Source organism: Struthio camelus, chromosome 8, assembly GCF_040807025.1.
Source record: "Struthio camelus isolate bStrCam1 chromosome 8, bStrCam1.hap1, whole genome shotgun sequence".
In the NCBI taxonomy this organism is placed as follows: domain Eukaryota; kingdom Metazoa; phylum Chordata; class Aves; order Struthioniformes; family Struthionidae; genus Struthio; species Struthio camelus.
In genome coordinates, this window is record NC_090949.1 from 21440421 (window position 1) to 21464304 (window position 23884).

Sequence of the window (23884 nt, forward strand, 5' to 3'; positions counted from 1 at the left end):
GAGTTCTTTTTACTGAGTAATATAAACCCTAAGTCACATGAATAGAGGAAACATTGAAAGGCCTGAGATAAATCACATGGCTATTTTTAGTAGAATAACAACTTGCAAGTAAAAATAACCCCTTTCCTTTGACTGACTTAAAAATATTTTACCCATAAAAACAGTAAAAGCTTTTCCCTTTAAAAAAAAAAAAAAAGTGAAAATTGTTTCCAAGGTTTCCAAGTAATTTCTTTAATGAAAAGAATCAGGTGAACAGGTACACATAGCAGTATACAGATAATGGGAGTGCTGGTGAAGGCAGTGGGAGACTGTGGGTATGTGTGCATATATTTATACAAAAAGTGTCCGTTTTTAAGCACTGTAAATTAAAATAGTGATCAATAAGGACTGCTTATGGTTCAATTTGTGAGCAAAGAACTTAACCAACTGGAAAACAGACAGATATATCCAGAACAGTTAGAAAAGTACTAATTAGTTATCTCCTTCTACAATATCCCAAATAACATATCGGATCTGCCCACTTGTCATTCTGTGGGCACATGATTGTTAGTGGTTAGGGAACAGTTAAGGCCTCCAAAGAATGCAAAGGCAGAACTTCCAAAACTTTGGTGGAAGCATAATTGAGCCTACAGCAGCTACAAAGTGTATATATGCAAAGTTGTTTGGCTGAGTTGCTTTCTACACAGGATTATGCTACTAACCTCCAGGTGTTTCCATGTGGGAAACTGCCATGAACCAAAAACTCTAAAATAGGTACTAAACAGCTGCCATCTTTGGCACCCCACCTCCTTCAAAAAGGAAATTAATAAAGAAAAACCCTAATAGTTCCTAATGTTTAAGATAAAAGTAATTTTGGAAGTTACCTCTGACTGCAGCTGTTGTTAACTCCTAGGTTTTTAAACCAAATCATATCAGGAGGAACCATGGAAAATAAGGCTCCTAGATAAGAGGGCTGTCTGAAAATGTGGTCATTAGTAAATTATCTTAGGCTACAAGACTGAGCCCTTGGCAGAACAAGAGCTAACTGAACTAACTGCTTGTCATTCCTAAACAAGACCAGTGGTCCCAACCTTCATTAGGTCCTGGGCAGCGTTACTGAGCCAGTAGCAGGCTGTGGGTAATGTTGTACTTTGTTGTCCCTATCAGCAGTGGGGCAGAGCACGCGGACCCCAGTGCCTGTAGCTGACACCAGTGACAGAACACACCGCAAGAAAGAGCCATGGGCTAGGGGCCACCTTCTCTTTAATAAATTCCTCATATCATAATGCCAGGCGCAGGCACTATCCTACTAAATACCTCGTTTTTTAGTTCAAAGAGAAAATTAATTATACATAATGTTACGAAGTACCTTTTGTTATATGTTTAGACTATGATCAGCAAGTAAGTGGTTTCTTTTGTGGAAGTCTTACAATCTGAAGATTTCATGCAATGTAAAGTCTTAAATTAAATGTTAAGGGAAAATGTTCAGCTATAGGTAGTTCCTGTCCTCAGGAATATTTCTACTTTGTTTATTTAGAAAGGATTCTAATATGCACGTTTGTCCACAAACATGCAAATGTATTTTTCCTTTACATTAACACTTGCATAAATTCATGATTCTATGACTGAGAAATGAGGTTATGTTAATTTAAATTAACATAATTAAGAGCACGAAAAATACAAAAAGTCCTTGAAAATTGCCACATACGCTGCCTTGGTTTTTTATTAAAAAAAAAAAAGTAGGTAATGTATTATATTAAAAACTTTCAATGAATACATTGAGTCAAATTTTCCACCACATTTTCAGCAGAACGTGTTACATTCATTAACTGGTAAAACCCAAGGAAACCTGCAAATGTTTGAAAACTTTGTTTGACGTTTTGTAGCTTTATTTATTTCATAGATGGACCTTCAGCTCAAGGGAAAAGTGAAGATCAGAGCGTTCTCCTAATCATTAAATGGACTGAAACATTTACACTAACTATAAAACAAATCTACAAAGTTGCTAGGTACTGCAGAAAGGAAAGTTAATTAGTTAACAGTAATGCTAAAGATGCTGTCTGAACGGAGGAGGCAGAATGATTCATTAGTTGCCTAATTGAATGATTTACGGTCAAGCTTGTGTGCATTACTAATTCAGGTCTGTAATTTAGTACCATTTAGAATGACTGAAAAGTTGAGTGCACTTTCATTTAACAAAAACACTACAAGCAAATAATCAAAAACACGCTTTGCTTTCTTGGTTTTTTTTTGGTTGTGTCAAGTTAAAAATCACATTTCTGTCTGTCTGTAAACATTTAGGTGCTCATGTTAAAAATATCTTGAAAATGACTTAATCTGTACTGAAATTCTTATACAGTGTTCACTTTAATTAAATATATCATACTTTGTTCTATGGAAAGAGTAAATAATACAAATAAAAGTTTGCATTTTTAATAATGCTTGTTCATATTTGGATACAACTTCATTGTATAAGTTACAGGGAGCAAAGTTGGAAACTGCCAAATCATTTTGGCATGTGAATAGTTCTATCTGAATGTACCTGATTTCACATGTACAAGTTTCCATGAAACTAGGCCTAAATAAACTATCTGCAGATTTTGTTATTTGAAAAAAAACAGAGGTGGTTACAGACTCTGGGATAAATACACCATTGGGGAAAATAAGTTTAGAATTACTAAGAAAGGCAGAGAGAAGAAAATGGAAAACTTCCTTCTAACATTGTATAAAACTGTCTTCTCTTTCTCTCCTTTCTTCCATTCAAAAAGAATATAATAGGACTGGAAAAAGTACAAAAACAGACAACCTAGATGATCAAGTATATAGACCCTCTCTTGTACTAGGAATGACTGAATAAACTAGGACTCTTTTTTTAGCCTGGGAAAGACTGAAGAGGATACGACAGAAATCAATAAAGTCATGAGAGGGATGGGGAATGTGAACGGGGACTGATTATTCATGGTCTTTCATAGTGCAAGATCTAGCTGGCATGACATGCGCTTACCAAGGGACAGACCGAAACCAAACAAAAGCAGTGCAGAAGTACTTAATTGCGCAATAGTTAGTCGAATTATGGAGCATACTGTCACTGGATGTGACAGTTGCCAAAAAGTGCCCAATTTCAAAAAGTCACAGGACAAATTAATAGAAGAAGAAAAAATAAAGTCGGGGCTTCTAAAAACAGCCTTAACACTTCTGGCTATGGAAGTATGAAGCCATAACTCCAAGAAAGAGGGTGCATCAATGTGGGCGAGTACAAGTTTGGCATTACTATAATCTTGCCCAGATGTTTGTTACCCATCAGTGTTGAAGAGATGACGCTGGGCTGGATGGACCTTCTGGTGTGATGCAGGACAGTGGGTCTGTGTTCTCCAAATCTGTTAACGTGGTCCGCCCTTTAATACGATAAGGACCATAACAAATAGGATACTGAAGTCGCCATAACGTGATCCTGTCAGGATGCAAACAGTAGCACATGCCTTGCCTTGTTACGGGTTTTGAACCAGCAACATGCCCAGAAGCGTTATGACGATTTACACCAGGCAGGCTTTTTCCAGTTTTTTTTTTTTTTTTGCCAACAAAGGTAAAAACATAAATCTCATCTTTTTAATGTGAAAGCTAAGTTTCCGGAACAAAATCATGTAAGTGGGCCGGGGCGGAGGGGGGATTTGTGGGTTATTTTCAGGAGCGCAGGGCTCCGACGGCAGGGCTGGGAACGCTTTCCCTTATTTCGAGCAGCCTCCTGAGTCCTCCCCCTTCTCGGAAGCGCTCTCCTCACCCCCACCACCCGCCTGCCCGCCGCTGCCGGCGCCTGGCTCGTTTCCCCCCGTTGGCTCCGTGCAGCCTCCCCCCTCCGCTGCCTGCCAGGACCGGCCCCGGCTGCGCCCGCCATTTCGCTTGCCGCGGGAAGCCGCCCCTACCTGCCCGCCGCGTCGCTAGCAGGCGGCTGTTGCTAGGGCGACGGGGCGGCCAGGACTGACGTTGCCGGCAGGCAATCAGCGCTCTGCTTTTCAAACCCCACCCCTCCCCCCCGTCGCGAGAAGTTGCTATTGGTCGTTTTCACGCAGGGCTGTTATGTCGGCCGCTGCCAGAAAAACTACACTTCCCAGCATGCCCCGCGCGGGTGTCGGCGTGGCGGTTTGCGGCACGCCGGGAGCGGAGCGTAGTGGGGTTTGTAGGCGGTGGCGCCGTGGGCGCCCCAGGCCCTGTCAGCGGGGGCCGCGCAGGGTGGGGGAACGGCGGAGCTGCTGACGGGGAGGGAGCGCGGGGGGCGGATGAGGAGATCGGCCTTCACCTTTCCCCGCTTCTCCGGGACCCACGGCCGCTGGGGGCGTTGGCCCTCAGAGGCCTCTGCCTGCTGCAGCCCGTGCGGCCGGGGGAGGCGGTGCCGCGGCCGGCCCGTCCGCCCGGGGCGCGGTTTCCTGAGCGTCGCTTGCGGGTTAAGGCCACGAGTTTTACTTGCCAAAGCTGGCGTCCTGCCTCAGCAGGCGAGCTGCCCCCCTGGGTCCGGCCACCTCTAACCCCGCGCCCAGGGATGCTTCGTGCTTTAGCATCGCTTTGCCATTCGGTTGTGCCGGGAGCGTCTCGAGCTGGAGCTGGAGGTTTAGATGACTCGGGGAAGGCTTTTGTTATACACCTTTCATATTTTAGATGCATAAAAATAGTTGAGTTTGCCTTGTCTCATTGCAAAGCATACAAGACCCCGGGTTTCTTTTTTTCCGTGTGTGGAGAGCTGCAGCACACAGGGATCCTCCCTACCTTCCAATTTCCCTCCCCACAGCCAGGAAGTTCCCACACTTCTTGCTTTAAAATCCTGCTACTCTCCCTGTTTTTATCTTGTCCTTATTTTATCTTCTCTCTTTGTAGCCATTGCTTACATTGCTGCTTGTACCATGAGTTAGACAGGCCAGCTGGAGACCAGGTGCCATTACATCCCTGGGTTTATCCCAGCACTTCCTCACGTGAGGCAGCAATACCAAAGTGATATTTCTGCCATGCAATGGAGCTGGCCAAGACTTGGGAAAAGAGACCACTTCTTTGAATTCCAGGTAATAACTGTAATAGCTTAGTTATATTTGATGATAACCGCTACCGCACATTGCTCCTCCTTACTTCAGTGCGAGCCATTCCACTTAGTTCACTGTACTGTTGGCTGCCCTTCATAATTATGATTTTGTGACCTATACAGGGGGGAATTATTAAAGACTGGAAACAGCTAGTTATAACAAATTAGCCTTTTTTTTTTTTCTGCCAAGGGAGAAGCCTAAAGTAGTAAAGCTGAAAACAGCATTACTCCAGTACAGAAAGTATATATAGCATAGAGGGATGCGTGTCATGTATGACCGAAGAGACACGTAAAGCAGAATGATACATCTCTGCGGGGCATCCGCGGGGTACTGCTGCAGGTACGTGCGTGTGCGCGCAGAGCAGAGCAGCGCAGAGCAGCGCAGCGCAGCGCAGCGCAGCGCAGCGGCGGCTCGCGTCGGGGGAAGGCAGCGCCGGAGGTGCGCAGCGGGCGGCGCCCCGCGGCAGGCACCGCGCAGCAGCGAGCAGCGCCCGCGGCCCGGCCCGCCGCTATCCGTGAGCCTTTTATTTGCCATCAGTGAGCGGGGTGTCGCCGGGAGGGGGGAGGAGAACCGGCGGCTTCCACCTTCTGGCTTTGAAACGCCGCGTCCCGCGGGCACCGGGCCGCAGCGGCGCAGAGCCGCGCGGCTTCCGCGCCGCCCCGCGGAAGGGCAGGGTGGGCAGCCCCCGGGGGCACCCCCCACACACCTGTTTTCCCGCCCCGGGTGGTTGGGGGCCAGCGCCCCCCCATGCCCCGGATCGCGGGGGCGCTCACTGAAAGGCCGAGGAGAGCTGCGCGGTGCCGCTGGCGGGCCGGGCCGGGCCGGGCCGGGCTCTGCCGTGGCCGCGGCAGCCCCGGGGGGACGTGGTGCTGCTCGGCCGGCAGCCGCTCCTCGCTGCGGGCAGCGCCGGGAGCGCACGCGGCAGCTCCTGCTCGGCGGGTCGGGGTCGGGGGTGCCGTTTGTAGTCCGGAGTTCAGGGCCCCGTACTGATTTGGGGATGGCCGGTTTTACTGAGTGAAAACGGGCACCTCCTTCCCCAAAGCGAGCGTTGTTGGCATATGTCAGCAGAAGCCAGGATCCGACATGTCTAGTCATTGACACCGTCCGCCTGTAACTCGAGACTGCAGAAGGCAGCCACGCGTGCCGGCCGGCCGGCCGGCGTAGGAGCCCCCCTCTTCCCACCGTTGTTTGTTGCCTGTAACCTGCATAGGCAGGTCTTAATGGGCTGATGGACAAGGCTGCTTTTTAACCGGTTGTAACGGCTCAGAAGAGAGGATGAAGGGAACAGTGTTTCTGCTGTGAGAAGGTGACTGCCTGGTTCAGAGACTAGATACTGTGATGTCATCTTAGGTTTGGAGCCCATATATGAAGCTATTGTCTATGTGCAGGTTAACGAGAAAATACTTGCTGTGTTTCAGGTTTATCTTGAGCCACTTCTGAAGCTGATACCACGAGATCCAGAAGCATACGTATGTATTTTAAATCGGGCGTAACATTGACAGGAGTATTGCAATATCGTAGTAGGACTGAGTAGTCTTAACTTAGAAATGGTTGGTCAGCTGCGGTAAAGAAGACTGGAAACCTCTGCACGTTAGGAGACTTCATAAAATAGGATCTGAAGTGTTTGGGCTTTTTTTTTAAATCTACTTATGGGTGCATTCTTAGTGTTAAATTGCTGATCCAAAACTTTTCTTAGCATGTCCAACACCTGGGGAAATTAAAGGTCTATAATATGGCACCTCTTTCAATTTATTCATTATTCAGACTGTCTCCTCTGTTCCCAGTATCAGCAATCTTTTCTTTGAAATAAATGTTCTTGGCTACCTATTAAATGCTTTATAAAGCATTTGTAAAATAGTTGGGAGTCAGTGAAGTTAGTAAGAGATTAATGTCTAAACATGTTGAATACTGTGGAGAATAAACTCTCAAACTGTTTATAAGATTCTCTTATAATCTTTTCCTTCATACACAGCTAAAATGTCAACCTCTTCTAATCATGAGGCTTGAAAACCATTACCTTCTGGTCTTTTTTGTCTGGTTCATGGTTGTCATTGGTTTGCATTCAATCTTGTAGCCTTTATGGCTGTAGAAATAGACCTAATCTTGTTACATGAAAGTTAATATGCTCACGTAGTTTACCTGATTTGCAATTTGGCATGCCAGATCTCCACTGTCAAGAGCCATCAATGCTAACACTAATGTCTAAAAAAATGCTCTTTGTCTTTAAAGTCCTGTCTCTTTCTAGTATTGGACAGAAGACTTGTAGATGCAGGAGCAAACTATACAGAAAGCATAAAACTAGATAAATTTCCGTAAGAGTCAACACTAATAAGAGACTTTCGGTACTCTTCTAGACGCAAAAGGAAATGAGTCAGAATGTCTTGCAAATATGATCTTAATGTTGGGAAGTGAGAGAGGAAGAGGTTTTCAGCAAGTGAGTCTGTAATTCCAAAGGGACAGAAATTCCACTGTTAAATAAATCTCCTGACCTTCTATCCGTAAATCTAAGGACTAATTGAAACTTACCTTTTACTGATATGGGTTCTGCAGAACATGTGCAATATTATGAGTCAGGCCTTGGTTTTAGTTCAGTGTAACATATAAGCACTCCTCACAGAAGATAAATATCTATATCGTCCAGGCAGTCAGTGCAGACTGATCTGATGTTACTATACTAATGCTTACATGTTTTTCCAACTGACATGAACTTTTTTTTTTCATTCCAGAAATGGAAAATCCTGAAGTGGCTGTGAGTAGCTCCAGTGCTCAGGATGATGAAAATCTTTGCAGCTGCAGACAACGCCCATCAGTATCACAGCAGCTGCTTTTGGAAGACCAGCTTAGAAGGAAGTTAAAATTCTTCTTCATGAACCCGTGTGAAAAATTTTGGGCCCGGGGAAGGAAACCTTGGAAACTTGGGATTCAGCTACTCAAAATAGCAATGGTTACTATCCAGGTGAGTAACTCTGGAAGCAGGGACTCTTCTTAGTCCATGAGAATTCAAATAAGGAGTGCAAATGAAAAATGCTATTCTTGGTCTGCTATGGAAAGAGGGAGAGGATAGAGTGCAAAACCGTCTTGGTTGCATATACGTAGCTTAGAAATGAGATGGTAAAATTTTTTCTTAGTAGTCTTGACTGAAAAATAGCTTTCCTAAGAGTGGAGATTACAGTAACCATGTTTAAGGACTTTACCTTATTTTTCACTTTACTTTTTTAAAAAGATGGCATCCTTACATGTGTATTCTCCCTCAGCACCTTCTTCATTCTGAGTGTGTGTGGTGGTGGGAAAGCAACAGTGGCTTATAGTACAATATCACAGTCATAAAAACTGAAATTGGTAGCTGCTTCGTGATGTTTCCTTGCGTCTTGCATGTGGTGTATAAACTCTCTTGTTCTGAATAAACCTGAAATTCTGTTCCACTCTTCCTCTTACCCAGCCTTGCACCACAGATTTCATCTAACAAATGTATCTGCTGCCTGGAATGCAATTATTTGTCTCAAAGTTTGTGGTTAAGGAAGAAGAAAGTTTTTTCATATAACCTTTGAAATGCCTCAGATAATAATCCCTCAGAACTGTCTGAATGTGATTTAGATTTAAGGTGATGTCAGTGCTATGAAAGTATGAGCTTGGAGAAGAATGTTTTCCCCGGTTGCATGAATGATGGGAAGAACCACAGGTATATCAATTCTCTTGCGATACATCTGGCAGTATATTTGTATTCTCTACTTAACCACTGATGTTTTAAATATGTAGACATCCTCTGATCTTCATCTGTTCCTTCTTGTAACTAGAAATAAAATTTGATGGTGGAAGAGTCTAAATAAGAAAGAAACTACTGTTGAATTATCTTTTTCAGAGAAAATCTGCCAGTAGGTAATGAAATCTTAGCACTATTGATTCCCCAGCGTATTCTGGTGTCCCTGCAATACTGAACTTGTCCGCAGAGCATTTCAGTATCTCTATGACTGAGCTGTCCTGATCAAAAGCCAGTTTGTATCAAGGCCATAGAACTAACCTGTAGACTACTGATTCAGCCTTGTCTCCTGACACATTTTTTCATAATGCTCCTGATAATAGGTATGACACAGTAGTCACTAAAGAGAATCATGAGTTCCCACAAACAATACCTCACATTCTTCTAGAAACCTTTTCCATCCTGGATAGTATCTAGCAGGGTTTTAAGCTAGCTTTTCATGAACAGCTGCAATATATTTTTTAACAGCTACGAAGGTTATCCTGTTACAAGCACAGTGCTCATCAGTTACTCGCAAAGCACCTTTCACCCAAACCTGAGGGATAAATGTTTGCTTTTCTGAGTTGTCCTTAATCTCCCTTTTCTACACTGGAGTTAGGACTTCAAAGTGGGATCTGGTTATGTTCTGCCTGCCTTTTTGGCTGAGGAACACTGATATTCCCTGAGGCAAGTCTTTTCAACATCAGACTGAGCTAACAAACCATGTGTAACAGTATATGGGTAGCTTGGATTTGAGATGGTATCCTTTTCTTTTTAAAAAGGTGAGTCCTTGGCCAAGATGCCAGTAAATGTGTTAAAGAAACATTATTGAAAGCCAATGTTTTCCTGAAGTCAAACTTTCTTTTGACCTGCTATGAAATGGAGTAGCGTGCATGTAAGTGCTGTGTCTATCAGTGTGATGAAAGAGTGTCTGTTTGTAGGACAGGAACGGAATTTTAATGCAGAAGCCAACTTTGTCTTCAAACAGGACATATAAATGTCTTTTTTCAGCTCGTGGTTTTTGGATTGAGCAATCAAATGGTGGTTGCTTTCAAGGAAGAGAACACTGTAGCATTCAAGCATCTCTTCTTGAAAGGATACATGGACAGAGTAGATGATACCTATGCTGTATACAGACAAACAGATGTTTATGACCAGATATTCTTTGCAATAAACCAGGTAAGGATTGTCACTACAATGTATATAATCTATATGCTCATTACCCATGAACCTTTTCTTCTTCCTCCTTCCCTGACAGTGTCTCAAACTGAGCTTGTACCAGTCTCTTAAACCAAGAATGTTGACTTGTTCAGATTTTTTGATAGAGGACTCCTCAAAAGAGGATTTTAAATTCAAAATAAACCAGGCTTTTTTAGAATAAAAACTGGGATAGCTAACTTAAAAAAAAAAAAAGGGGGGGGGGAGGGTGGGTCAGAGTGACTGCTTGCAGGAAGTCTTCATGCCACATCTATGCTCCAGAGTGGACTCAGTAACTTTCTGGGTGGATCATTCTTATCTTCCCTCCTTATGAAGGGGACCAATCTAGAGACATTTGTCAAAGGAACTACACTCAAACTTGAACAAACTAAGAAAATGGATACCAGATAGCAAGTAGTACAGGTTACACACAAAGCTATGGCTCTGGATTGCTGCTACTATTTTTTGGTGGTGCAAATGATCCAGTCGGATGCAAATAAATCAGTAATGTTTTTTCCCTTACGCTATTTCTTTGCACTGAGTTATCTAGAAGTTGGTACTATAGGTCAGAGCATATTATCACATACTTTGCATAGGCAAAGATACAGTAATACAGATCTTGCTACTTGTCCTTACATCACAGTTTTTATGTGGTGTGTATCAATAGGTAATCAACTGCCAGTCAATGCTTGTTGTGGTACCTATCTAACGAAAACAAAATATAATCTGCTTCTATTTGGTTAATAAACCTGATTTACACTGTCAAAACTCAGTGCTTAATAAAGCGTAACACTCTTTGATGGCTAATTTGTTGGTCAAGTGACTTCTAACCATAAATGCAAAAGGCTGGTCTGTAACAGGCAGACCTGCATCTTACCATGACATTCATCTGAAGCACTCAGCTGCCAAAGAGTGCTTCTCTAACTTCAAGCTTCTTGGCAGTTATCAGATAGCTATCTAGACTAAGACTTTAATGCTTTATAGGACATGTAATTTAGCTCATCTTCCTTAAATTTTGAAGTGGATGTTGCTGGATTGAAAAGGATGACTGTCCCAGTGGCAACAGTGCCATCACATGGGTGTGTTCTGCTTTCACACAGACCTCTGTTGAGAGGGTCGCTTAAACCTAAAAATTTATTTGTGTTAAAGCCCTATGGAAGTAAATACAAAAATCTGTATATCAGTTCTCCATTTAACAGGTAAGGATAACAAAAGTGTCTTGCTTCAGGGAAAGAGAAGTGAGGATTTAACAGGAAGATCTGGATGTATGAAGAGCTGACATACACATAGGTTCCTATGGGGACAGCAGAATAAGATACAGTGAATTACTGAACACAAAGATAACTTTCTTCAAGAGTTACAGAATATGCAAGTGGAAAAAACCAGATATCTAACAGACAGAAATTCTTAAAGCCGTTTGGAAGGAGAAGACACATGCTACTACTTTATTCCTGATATTAAATAATACAAATTTTATTATTTGGAGAAGTATTGGCTTTCCAGATATCACTGAACATGGGACAAACTCAAAGATTGTTAAAGATTAAGTAAAACTTACTGAATGTTTGGCTTTAGTTTGGAAACCTGCAGCGCAAGTGGGATGGAATGATTGTTTTTCCACTTTTCCTATACGGTGTCCTTGATTGTTGTGTTGGGGCTACAGACTGGGGCTAAACTAATAAGGAGTTAAATGGAGCAGAGAATTAATGGAAGACTAGAGAAACCCTACAGAGACTTTGATCTCACTCTTCTGCCTACACTAGAAACAGGAAGGAGATTCAAGTATGTACTACTGTATAAGCTCTAATATACTGAGGGTCCGGTATGCTGGGGAGATCCTTTGAACTGGATGTACTAGCCCTTTGACCAGAGTTGTACCCCCATTACATAAAAGCAGATATATGCTATCACATGGTTTTCTGTGTCATTGGTCAAAGCATTAGAAGCATTAGGCCTCTCAGAAATAAAGTATTGCTAAATTAGTTGCTAAAATAGCTGAATATTGTTATTCACCTAGAATAAAGCCATTTCTGAAAAGAACTGATGGATAAATCCAGTGATTTGTCAGAAAAAAGAAACAGAGTATCTGTCATTGCCAGAGCATTAGACTTACGGAGACATCTTTAAAGCTGGTCAGTATATTAATTCTGCATTAAATGAAGTCCTTGTATTGGAGCCAGCATGCTTTGCAAATAGTGAATTAGGCTTTCTAGTAAGGATTGTAAACAGAAAAAAATAGTAAGCAAAGAGTTATTTAGACCCTAATCCTGCATTTCTTGCCTTTGCCAAATACCTTAAAAGTATTTGAGGACTCAGCTTTAGAGTGGTGTAGTGTAGGTTTCCACACTCTTTAGGTGAACTTTAAAATGAAAAGATGGGTTATAGCACAGATCCAAATGCTTCTGACTTTTTCAGAAACCAACATTTCTGGTGCATCTGACTTGGTTTGTCTATTTGTTCTGAACTTGAGTACTTACAGCTGCCCAACATCTCTGTTGGAAACCATGCTTATGAAAAGAGGGGAGCAGAAGAGACAGCTCTGGCTGTATGTCAGCAATTCTACAAGCGAGGAACCATCTGTCCTGGAAATGACACCTTTGATATAGACCCGGAGATTGTGACTGGTGATGAATCTAATCTATTATATCGTTTCTTTGGGAGGAAGGACCTTCTAATTATGATGAATTCTTAAAAAATATCTAGTATTTTATAGTCCTATCAAACGGTCTGTATTAAACTTATCACCAACCAAAACAGATAAGAAAACCACTGTATAACTAACCTCTCTTCCTTACTTTCAACAAAACAGCCCTCTATGCCTACTTCCACAAAAAAGCGATGAGCCGTTAGCACCCATGATTGTGTAATGCAAGTATTTCAGGCTAATTTCACAAGTCTTCCCTGTGAAGCAAGATTTAAACACCTAATTCATGAGGAATAACTTTGCCACGGGAGCAAACGTATTTGTAAACTAGCCTCCAAAATGGCGCATCTCTTAAGCATGCTATCTTGGCTACTACAGTCAACAGCTCTTACAGCCTCAAGAATGAAAAAGGCAGGTTACAGTTAAAAAGCGTGTAATAACCCACCTGATATTACTGTGTGTACTTATCCGTTGCAGACTGCTTGTACATTGAGCCAATGATACCTTTAGACAACAGAACTGTGGGAAAACACAATTTGAATTTCACTCTGGATTTCCACAGGTGAGGAAGAATAGCTGCTTTCTATACTGATGTGTTCATTTTCCCCTGTGAAAATCTAATATGAAGCTGTATTGCAGACTAGTGACAGTACAGCTCAGGTTCAATCTGAAGGCAATCAACCTCCAGACTGTTCGCCACCACGAACTCCCTGACTGTTACGATTTCACTCTGACGGTACGTAGACGCCTGCCGTGTATCTTTCTGTTCAAGATGGGAACTAGTTCTCACTGATCTACAGTTAGTGCAGAAGTTTTTTTTTTTTTTTTTTTTTTTTTTAAGAGTGCTGAGCATCATTAACTGGTCCCCAGTGGTGCCCGGATTACTTTGTCGTGACTTAGTATCCCGTAAATAACTGTCAGTTGCAACTATAGGAGGTTAAGCTTTAGGTGCTCCTGATGGTATATACTCCTTAAGCACTCGTTTGGCTTACAGCCTTGTGTGCTCTAATCCACTTGAAATACCGTAAAAGCATAAACATCTTCTCTTTAGAGAGATCCTTCTAGCAATAATTGTTTTCAGATCATGGAGGAGTGAGGCTGTAATTTAAAAGAATTTCACTTGTATTTCCATATTGAGTTGATCAAGCAATTTGTAGCAAATTGCAAATTCGTGGCAAATCTGTGGTCCACCATCTTAAGTCTTTTGTTTTAAAAGTATTTATCTGAATAAACTGGAACTACCTTAAGCTTATACAAGCTTTGTGATTTCTCCCCTAGGAGTATTGTTCAGAATCATTATGCAAGGTTAGCAATACAATATGCTAAATATATAATGGTTTAACTTTAAAAAGACATGCACTATTTATTAATATTTTTTGTTAATACAGATAGTGTTCGATAATAAAGCACATAGCGGAAGAATTAAAATAAGTCTAGACAACGACATAGCAATCAGGGAATGTAAAGACTGGCATGTTTCTGGATCAAGTAAGTGATATAAATGTGTTCAAATTTTCATGCTAAACTTTGTCACAGTAGTACAATGTTTGTTAACTGTTTTCTTTATTGAAAGGTGAGGCACTATTGACATATATTGTCTAATAGGTAAATTCTAAATCCTGTTCTCTAAATAATTGTTATTTTGCTCTTAAACTTTTGATTCGAAATCTTGGGAATCCAGACATACCATTACTCTCATTAGCAGATCTCAAACCTTGTACCACTGATGCTGTCAACTGAAATTTTTTCCACAAATCATTGTTTATCTTCCTAGTTTTAGCTACTAAATTTATGCTCCTCATTGGTTAAGGCAGGGCTGTGAGCCGTTGTTCTGGTCCCAAGCAACAGGTCATGTGATAATGGTGGAAAGTTGAAACTAATTCACTCTTATTTCAGGACTTAACACAAGAAAAAATAAGGAAGCACTCTTGCTAATTGCCAGATTGAAGTGGCTAGCAACACATCTGATTGCTCCTTAAATGTTTTTGGTCATGTATTTGAGCGTAACTGAGAGGCACGGTATGACTAGATATCTTAAATCAGTTACTAACAAGAGCACCCTTTGTTAGCAGCTGTTGGATCTGGTCAAAGCTCGTATGACATCTTTTTGACTGGCAAAACTAATCTCTTTGGAAGAAGTTTTCCAGGAGTCTAAATTTCGTTTGTTGTTTCTTACCTTTTTGCTGAAATAAGCACTAGGATAAATAAGATCTTTTCTCTACTTTACCACTTGCCCCTTTGCTATGTTAACATTAGGAAATTACCCCATGAAGAGCTGGTAGTAAAAAGGAGACTTCTTTGTAATGACCTAGATTGGAATTAATTTTTGGAGCTTTGTGAAATGCATTACAGAGGACAAAACACCACTCATGCAAATACATATTCCACTAACGGTCTTTATCAACTAGCATTGCTAGCTGCCGTGTTATGAAAGCACGCCAGATGGCATGCTATCTAGTAGATTGCTTGTGCAGCAATGCAGTATGATTTTGATACCAGGCTTCTGTAATAATTCATATTTGATAGCTATCAAGATTGCCTAGTGTCCAGCTCTGTAACAGTTTCCAAAATCATCTCCTGGAGTACCCTGTATTGTATTATAAAACCCAAGGAAAAAATAGACAGGAAATGATTGCAAACGGATAATAACAAATTGTATTTATTTTGTATTAAACTGCAAAACCAACTTAAATGCCAACAGTATATGTGTTAGTCACTTTGGTAAAAGCAAGGAGTAGGTGGGCTCTTTCTGGGTAAAACAGTAGGTGTCTTTGTGAAGTCAGCTAGAACGTTAGTATCCTCTTTTGGAGATTTTTCTGCCTGTTTTTGCAATTTTAACATTAATGTGTTACAATTTTTTCTTCAAATAGAATCCCTCTTTTAGCTTTAAAAATGTAATTCTTCTTATCCTGTCTCCATCTAGTTCCAGCTGTATGATAGGTATAACAAAAAATAAGATGTCTAGTGGTAATATTGGTGCAAAATTTGCGACCTTAATTTATCAAGAATGTGACTTTTAGTAACCTAAGAGATGGGGAACGCATGTCCAGCTCAGTGTTGCTCTTGGCTATCTGAACAGCTGTGCAAATTATCTGCATTGCTCTAGGAGAGAAAACCCATCTGTTAGTCAAATACTAGCCTGGAAAAGAAGATGCATACTGTAAAATACCTGGAATTTTTTTAGACAAGGTCTATGGCTCCAAAGGCCAGTCCAGTGCTTATAAAATGGAGAACCCTCAGCTCTAATTTTGCAGGGTTTTAAGAAGCACTCACTCTCTGATGTGTGATATTTTTTATTCCTAAATTAATTGAAGTGGTATATCTAGTGTAGATATATTTGTGTATCATGAAAATATTAGACAAGCTTTCAAGGGAGAAGTGCTAAGATTTTTCTTAATTTAGTTGTATAAATATAACAAATAGCAAAACTTGATATTCTTACTTGAATATTCAAGCTGGTCCACAAGATGAAATGCATCTTATTTTAAACTTCTTCATTTTTGTTCTTGCAGTACAGAAGAATACTCATTACATGATGATTTTTGATGCTTTTGTTATACTGATTTGTCTGGCCTCATTAATCCTTTGCACACGATCGGTGGTTAAAGGAATTCGGCTCCAAAGGGTGGGTGTAACTCTTTCTGTGCAAAGTGTTTGTGTCTTTTGTTAGCCTGATTAACTTCTTCCTTGCCTTCTTCCCCCTAGGAATTTGTAAACTTTTTCCTATATTATTATAAGAAAGAAGTGTCTTTCAATGATCAAATGGAATTTGTCAATGGGTGGTACATCCTGATTATAATTAGTGATGTCTTAACTATTGTTGGATCAACTTTAAAGATGGAGATACAAGCAAAGGTAAGATATTTACATTTTTAGGCAGAAGCAAAACTGGTTATGTTGGTCCCAGCTGGGTTTAAATCCCTCAGAAGACTCTAGGCTTGCGATACTTGATTTTGAGTGGTATGAAATTTTAAAACTCCGTCTTCTCTTCTGGAACTATAATTCAGATGTGTTGTTTCCAGTTGTGAGATTTAAAAACTCCAACAGTCACTAGATATTACATTTATTTTCCTCTTTGCCCCTTTCTGTGACTCCAAGAAATAAAATTAACTTTATCTCTGAAAGCTGAAAACTATTGACTTCATCTCCTCTCCCCATTTAGGACCACTTATCCTTGATAATTGGATGTGTTTTTTTAAATTAGCATGTAACTTTCTGTTTCACCTCTAGCAAGTGTTTAGCTGGCACAGAGAATGTCTCCTTAAACATCACTTTGCTGCTTTCCCAGCTTCTAGTTTCCAGCATGTACATAAAAACCAGCCACAGTCTGGTTCTAGGCCCTCAATTTCTAAAACTCACTGTAGAAAAAAAATCTTTGTTAAGGTACTACATACAGCCAGAATTAGTGAAAAAGAAATATTGCAATATGCTATCCTCAAGCATTCTAACATTCAGGTAGTGTTGTTCTTCACCAAATCTGTAGCAGACTTTGAAGTGTGACATTGCAACACAACAGACTTTGGACTATAGTGATGAAAGGATAATTCTGAAATCCATCTGGTGACAGCTTGACTGTCACAAACGCCCTGCACAAATTGCCCTATCTTAGCTTAGGAGCTATAAACTCAATTCTGAGGAATAAAAAGAAGCTAAGAGGAAGTTAGCTGAGATAAAAGATAACTCCATCCTGTTTTGGGATAAAGTGAAGATGAGAACGAGACTGGAGTAAGATCTTGTGTTTGGGATTTTGGTATCTTACATATCCAAATACATATATTTAGATATGTGTCTTTCCTAAAACAGTATTTTACTAACACTCTTCTCTACAGGCACATTTCATTGATTTTGCAAGCCTTGTGGGTCATATAATAAGATCTTGTTTCGTGTCACCACATGAAAGTTATCAGCTGAATAACTGTAAAAATACCATATTAAAGTGGTCTAAATTTGTTTTTTTTTTCAAGCTACAAATTAATTTTTCTAATGTGCAAGATTAGCCAGCTCTTAGATGAATAAAAACAGAAAATAGTGAAAACTTTTTATTCAAGTAGGCTGTCCTGATCTGAGTAGGACATCCTATTTTGGGACAGTTAATTACCGAGTAGAGCTGTAATTCAAGGAACAGTGTATGTGCTAACTTGGATGAAAATAGGACAGTATGTGTAGGTAGAAAAACAGTGCCATGCCAATAAAATATAAACAAAGTTCTACTTGGAACTAATTTAGAAGTTAATTATTCTTCTCCTTGACAGCTGCTAGTTCCTTTTTACATTGCAAGATCCTCCTTAATATTTATCTGAACTTTGCTGAAAAGTCATGCTTTTTGGGGGGAGGGAGAATGCTTTGCTGGTAGTGGGAATCTGTTGATGCTGTTGCTGGATTCTGGAAACATTTGCAGTTGGTTCTGGAAGCAGCATAAAAATGTTTGCAGTGCCGCTCTGCAGGATTTAGTGAGTCAGGTATAGAGTGAGTGTCTCTGCAGCTGTGGTGCAGATGTGCTGTTGGTCTTCAAAATCATTTTGAGAAACATCCATATATAAGGCATGTGAAATGAATTACATTTGCATGTTCCCTTGCTCCTTGGTGGGACGTTTACTCTCTAATATATATTGCCCCAAGTAGTTTTTAATGGGAGAGATTTTCAAGGATAACAAAATTTCTTAACAGATCTGTGTAGTAATGGGAGTTGCAATCTGGAGCCTGTTAGCTGTTATAATACTTGATTTTTTTTTTTTTTTCCAGAGTCTGACAAGTTATGATGTCTGTAGCATACTCCTAGGAACATCTACTATGCTTGTGTGGCTTGGAGTCATTCGCTACCTCGGTTTCTTTCAGAAGTATAATGTAAGGATCTCCTGGGATCTTCGTGCTGTTGGTATTTATTTTGTTCATTGTTATCAGACAACTGGAAGAAATGTCTGGTTGAATTCTAACTGTTTGTTTTGGTTTCTGCAGCTTCTCATTCTAACACTGCGAGCAGCACTGCCTAATGTAATGAGGTTCTGCTGTTGTGCTGCTATGATCTATCTGGGCTATTGCTTCTGTGGATGGATTGTACTGGGACCATACCATGTGAAGGTAATATGGCTTGACATGAAAAAGGCAACTGGAATAGTAGAATGCGTTCCTAATAAATGATGCATTACTACTGCTGTCTTCTAGGTTTCAGTGTCAAGGCTTCCCTTAATATAAAAACAGTGCATCGTCTACATGATGCTGCTCTGTTTGAGGAGTCATACTTTCATGACTCAGTCAGACTTTCCTCTAGTTATGAAAGCTCTGAGTTAGAAGTGGAAGCTGCTGTGACTCTCAGTCACATGCTGGGAGTCCTGTGTGGTGTTTTGAGAAACAAGTTTCATTATGCAGAACAGCAGTGTTAGACTAAAGCTTTCAAGACTCTATCCTTGTCCATTATAAAAGTGAAATTGGCTTATCCGCTCTAGCAAGAATTTACAGGTGAATGAATTGAATGCGTTTGGGGGGGCTGACCACCTTTGTTCATTCCCCAGATATTTTCCTGTTAGCACTGCACTTTGTCATAATCTGGAGATAAAAAGGCTGAGATCCAAGGCAGCCAGTCAGCAGCTGTATATCTTCTTCTTGTTAGGTACAATCTTTGAATTTGAATAAAGTGGACACCAATGTAATTATCTTTTTTCATCCTCTCTAGTTCCGTTCTCTGAATATGGTTTCTGAATGCCTTTTTTCATTGATAAATGGAGATGACATGTTTGCCACCTTTGCAAAAATGCAGCAGAAAAGTTACTTGGTTTGGTTATTCAGTAGGATCTACCTCTACTCCTTCATCAGTCTGTTCATCTATATGGTGCTAAGTCTCTTCATTGCACTCATTACAGATACATATGAAACCATCAAGGTGAGAATGAACTCTTACTCTTTGGTTGGAATAAAAAGACAAGGTTGGTGTTATTGAGACTCATCTCCCTCAATATTTTGACTTGCTGTGTATGCCAATTTAAAGAGTAAACATAATGATATACTTCTGAGGGTATAGAGAAATGACAAGGAGAGATTTTTATTCCTTCCCTACTTCAGTTTTCTTACAAGCCTATCTGATTTCCTGTTCCAATGGAAGCTAAATATCTACTTAAAAGCAGTGATTTCATATTCAACTGTTTGAATTTTCTAATTTCAGCCTTGACCAGCATCTGAAAAGCGGTCTTGGAAGGATTTGGATTATTGTATGTTTAGCTTTGTTAAAAATTTAACTAATTACTTTTTTTTTTTTTTTTAGCACTACCAGCAAGATGGCTTTCCAGAGACAGAACTTCAGACGTTTATATCGCAGTGCAAAGACTTACCAAACTCGGGCAAGTACAGGTTAGAAGAGGAGAGTTCTATATCTCTCTTTTGTTGCTGTAATGGTAGGTACCTGAGTTAAAATTACACATTAATATATATCCAAAGCAACAGAGCACAAAATGTCCATGGTCTAATGTGTATGAAGAATACTTAAATTTTGGGATGGGGGAAGGGAAGAAAAAAACCCAACAAACTCAAACTATTTCTAGTGCTCTAGAATGGAACAATTTATTGAAATGTCTCCAGCCAACAAACTTTTTGGCAGAGGTAAGGGAACCCCGAAATTAGGGATTACTTAACATATGCAAAACACTACAGAAAGTTAGAGAATATATACAGTAACTTGGGAACATGCAGGCATTTACACTTCCTGTACTATTTGCAATAGTCAGGACTTACTGAACTCCTTCAGTGTCTTACCTAATTTTTAATGATACCTTATGCAGTGGCTTGTCTTAACTCAGACGGTAGCAGGCGTAAAACTTAGGGAGAAAAGCAGCCTGTCAGGGTACTAAGATAGCATGCAATTCAAGATATTATCACAGCACTTGGAAAAGCATCGCCTAACTTCCATTATGGAAGGCTTAATATACTTCGGTTATCTGAAGTTTTGTTTCCTCACGAACACTGATTGCAGAGCACATGGTTTATATTTAACCTGGCTGGCAGCAACTCTGTGTCTCACTTGCGGAAGGCTCCCTTGGTGGGGGAGCCTTAAAACATTGGCAGCTTGATCAGAAGATCAAAGGAATTTCCAGCTTATTGATAAATGGGCTTTTCTGGTGTTATATGTCACATAGGATATACTTATGTGGGGGAGGAGATGGGGCCATATTTTGGAGCAGGGATAAAATAAAGCTTGTAGTGAGACAGTCTAGAATCGAGAGCCGTTGTTCCAATGGATTGCTATGAGAGGAAAGCGTGGGATGAAGCAGAGCAGGCCATCTTGGTCCTGGGTAAAGGGCACTGAAATGTTGATATTCCCTCTTCTGCATGCACCACTCAGTTTAACCAGGCACAAAACCTAACACAAGGCAGGATGGAAGGATGTAATCCTCTTGCCACTGAATTGGGTCAGATCAGGATTTTAGAAGAGCATTTGAAAATGAAAACTTGGTTACTCTCAAGTAAGTTGTTCTTCAGGAGTACTGGGCAGTTAGCAGAGCTAACTGGGCTCAAAGGGAGGTGTTGGCACTGAAGTGCTTGATTTCAGAACCTTGTTTTCTAAACTGATTGCCTAATCTTTAATCATTTTATCCTGGTGGCAAATATTTCAATCCATGCGCATTCCTCATAACATGCGTATTAGTGTTACAAACTGTTTTTAATAAACACTGTATTAGTGTTTCAAGTGTTTTACATAGTGTAGCTCTTTCTCTAGAAGGTGAACCAGAGGCTGCCTTTGCAGTGCCCTGTGAATACTGGGTGTTTCTCCTTTAGCTCAGTAGTCTGGCCTTTTGGCTTTATTTTGAAACAAATGATATGTAGGAATAGGTGTTTTAAGTGGGAATCTGCTCCTTAAATAGTCTTAAATGGTCTTACAGTACACCAAAGGCTTCTCTTAAATTCTTATAAATGTTCAAAATGTTGTATGGTGGTTCATAGCACTTACATATCAAACGAGGAATTAAATAGTTCAGGAGCATTTTTAAGGCTCCTTGTTTAACGAAACTATTATTTTGATATGTGTACCTGACAGCTTTTCTCCTCCTTTCCTGCACAGGTCCTAGTGAAGATGTTTAATGGATTGTGGGAGCATGTTTTGCAGAGTTTAAAGCAGCACACATTTAAGAAGTAGATAGTGGACTTGGTGGAAAATCTTATACCTTAAGCCTAAATTTGCTTTTCTCCAAAAATAGAGTAAGCCTGTGGAAGAAACTTGTGATATACATACAGTCTTTCTGATTAGGCACTCTCACTTCTAGTTCAGGTTTGGGTTTTCTTTTGCTTTTCCCTACTTGTTTCCTAAGTTAAATGGCACTAGAATGCAAAGGGCATTAAAAAACTGTGTTCAGAGGCTTGGCTAGGTTATACAAATAGACTAGAAATGCAGTAAGTAACTTGCAGCTATATGTAGAAATAAAATTGGACAACTGCAACTTTGAGTACCAAACTAGCCCTCAGTACTGCAGGCATTATCCATCTATAGCCAACCATATACTGAATGAATTAAAGCACACTCCAGTGCCCTTTGGCTTTTTGTTTATCCACAGTTGTAGTAAAAATAACTAAAACGGTGAAATTCAGTGTAATTGGCTTCTGGAGACAGTACAGTGAATTGATGCACAAGCCATTCAAATATGGCTCAGGGTGTAAAACAAATATTTATATGAATGAAAGTTATGCCATTTGCCATAACTGGCAGGCTCTTCTCAGAGAGGCCAGGGATTTGGCAGCCCAGACCAAGTTTGAGGGGTGAGCTGAGTGGAGAAATGTAGATGTTCTCCTTTATCTAACTCCAGTTAGGATCAGTTACAGTGTTCAGCTTCTCTGAGCAGTGTGCTGATCTTATGTTTTTAAAGAAAAAGACAGAAGCACTTTCAAAATATCTATTTTTTTATTTAAAAACTTCCTCTGGCACACAGGTCAGTAAACCTGGAGACTAAATTAAGTTAAATATGTGGGAGATAGGACTCTGAGAGTCACATCTCTCCACGCTTCAGAAGCTGGATGTTTCAAACCAAGCTAATAATCTGGTACTGTCAAGGGCTCTCTGAAACATTAGATTCTATTTAACAAATTATGAAAATTAAATTTTGACAGCTTAGTTACAAACTAACTTTCTTCATTGTGATATCATTGAATGGATGCCTTATTTTCTATAGTCTATTCACTCTGGGAGCAGAGTAGAAAAACAAAGGGAAGCATATTTTAGATAACTTGCATTTGTAAGCAACAATCATATAGGTTTGTGTGTGAAAAGGTATAATGAAATGCTGTATACTGTGCACAAATGTGGAGGACACTAAACATACTCTGTCTGAATGTTTACATAATATAGGAATGTGCTACAATAAACATTTGCAGTTGCAGTAAGTATTGGGTGCGTCTGTATTCATTTTAAGAGTAAATATGCTGCCAGGTTAATACAGGAGCTTTTTCATAGCAATATGTAATTTCTGGCATGAAACAGAGTGCTGAGTGTGCAAACTCGCATAGCCTGTAGTCGAGATAGTTGGTGTGGACCCTGATCAGGATCTGTTCCCAGTTAGGTCTTGTCTAACTGCTTTTGAGAGTTTGTCATTGAATTGAATAAGCAGGTATTAAACCTTACGCTAAAAATGCTGCTTGTACATTATATGAGGTTCAAATTCAGTAAAGGCAGACAAATGCAAGGTATAGTCAAAACAAACTTCACAGTATCTAAAAGTTTCCTGTGTTGAGATACTTGTCTTCCAGCAGTCACCTGAGATTGCAGACTTCTGAATCTTTTAAAGAGATTCAAGGCTACCTTGCCTTGAAAAGCAAATATTAAGTGACTATCTGTTGTTGACTCTTTAAATTCCTTGTGGGTCTTTGACAACACACAATATATAATCACTATGATATAAAAAAAGTCTGTGCAAGGAATTCTGACAAGGATGGCAAGGATAGAATCACTGAAATGCATAAGGCTGACTTCTTAGCAAGGCTTTTTCACAGGAAGCTAGGAGAAGGTTAAGATTTTGGTAGAAAGTATGAGGTTTCTATTGAAAACAACTGCTCGTTCAAGGTTGTACCCATAACAAATCTGTCTTGATTTCTTCCCCTGAATGAGTAACTTCCTCAAAAACCACGTGCATTTTGTAAACAGCTACAAAGTACTCTGCTTTCCAACACATCCATAAAGTAAGTAGTAACCTGATTTCATTTGGAAATGGGGCAGAGTATATGCCTCATCACTGTTAATTTCTGAAGTTGGTGACAAATTTCAACACAATTTGTCAGACCTCTAAAATA

At 40.2% G+C, this 23884-nt stretch overlaps 2 protein-coding genes across 7 annotated transcripts in view; one reads left to right on the forward strand and one right to left on the reverse strand.

Annotated features, from left to right (window-relative positions):
* DNAI3 (dynein axonemal intermediate chain 3) overlaps nucleotides 1–3919 on the reverse strand; it is a 30120-nt gene extending 26201 nt beyond the window's left edge. The window contains exons 1-2 of the mRNA XM_068952634.1: nucleotides 3900–3919; nucleotides 3277–3374 (exon numbers count right to left, since the gene is read on the reverse strand). Of these exons, the coding sequence (XP_068808735.1) occupies nucleotides 3277–3280 (4 nt within the window). The 5' untranslated portion in view covers nucleotides 3281–3374; nucleotides 3900–3919. The remainder of the gene's footprint in view (nucleotides 1–3276; nucleotides 3375–3899) is intronic.
* A 290-nt stretch (nucleotides 3920–4209) lies between these two features.
* On the forward strand, nucleotides 4210–22979 carry MCOLN3 (mucolipin TRP cation channel 3). 6 transcript variants are annotated; one of them, XM_009673216.2, is made up of 16 exons: nucleotides 4210–5027; nucleotides 5235–5384; nucleotides 6464–6514; nucleotides 7772–8001; nucleotides 9793–9960; nucleotides 12449–12602; nucleotides 13100–13184; nucleotides 13262–13358; nucleotides 14011–14110; nucleotides 16135–16247; nucleotides 16328–16477; nucleotides 18365–18466; nucleotides 18578–18700; nucleotides 19293–19499; nucleotides 19878–20007; nucleotides 21669–22979. In XM_009673216.2, exons 4-16 carry the CDS (start codon nucleotides 7774–7776, stop codon nucleotides 21686–21688), a joined length of 1677 nt encoding a protein of 558 aa, XP_009671511.2. In that variant the 5' UTR covers nucleotides 4210–5027; nucleotides 5235–5384; nucleotides 6464–6514; nucleotides 7772–7773; the 3' UTR covers nucleotides 21689–22979. The 6 variants fall into 6 exon arrangements, with proteins under 6 accessions (XP_009671511.2, XP_068808740.1, XP_009671513.2 ...); XM_068952639.1 differs by having other exon boundaries at nucleotides 4842–5027; nucleotides 12458–12602; XM_009673218.2 differs by having other exon boundaries at nucleotides 4842–5027; nucleotides 19878–19963; nucleotides 21669–21798.
* Nucleotides 22980–23884: the final 905 nt, after the last annotated feature.

Bases quoted from the DNA above. Each gene is read 5' to 3' on its own strand.
- MCOLN3 (XM_009673216.2), top strand. From the start codon at position 7,774: ATGGAAAATCCTGAAGTGGCTGTGAGTAGCTCCAGTGCTCAGGATGAT. The intron at 9,961-12,448 runs GTAAGGATTGTC...TCTGAACTTGAG, and splicing joins TATTCTTTGCAATAAACCAG to TACTTACAGCTGCCCAACAT. The intron at 16,248-16,327 runs GTGGGTGTAACT...TCTTCCCCCTAG, and splicing joins AAGGAATTCGGCTCCAAAGG to GAATTTGTAAACTTTTTCCT.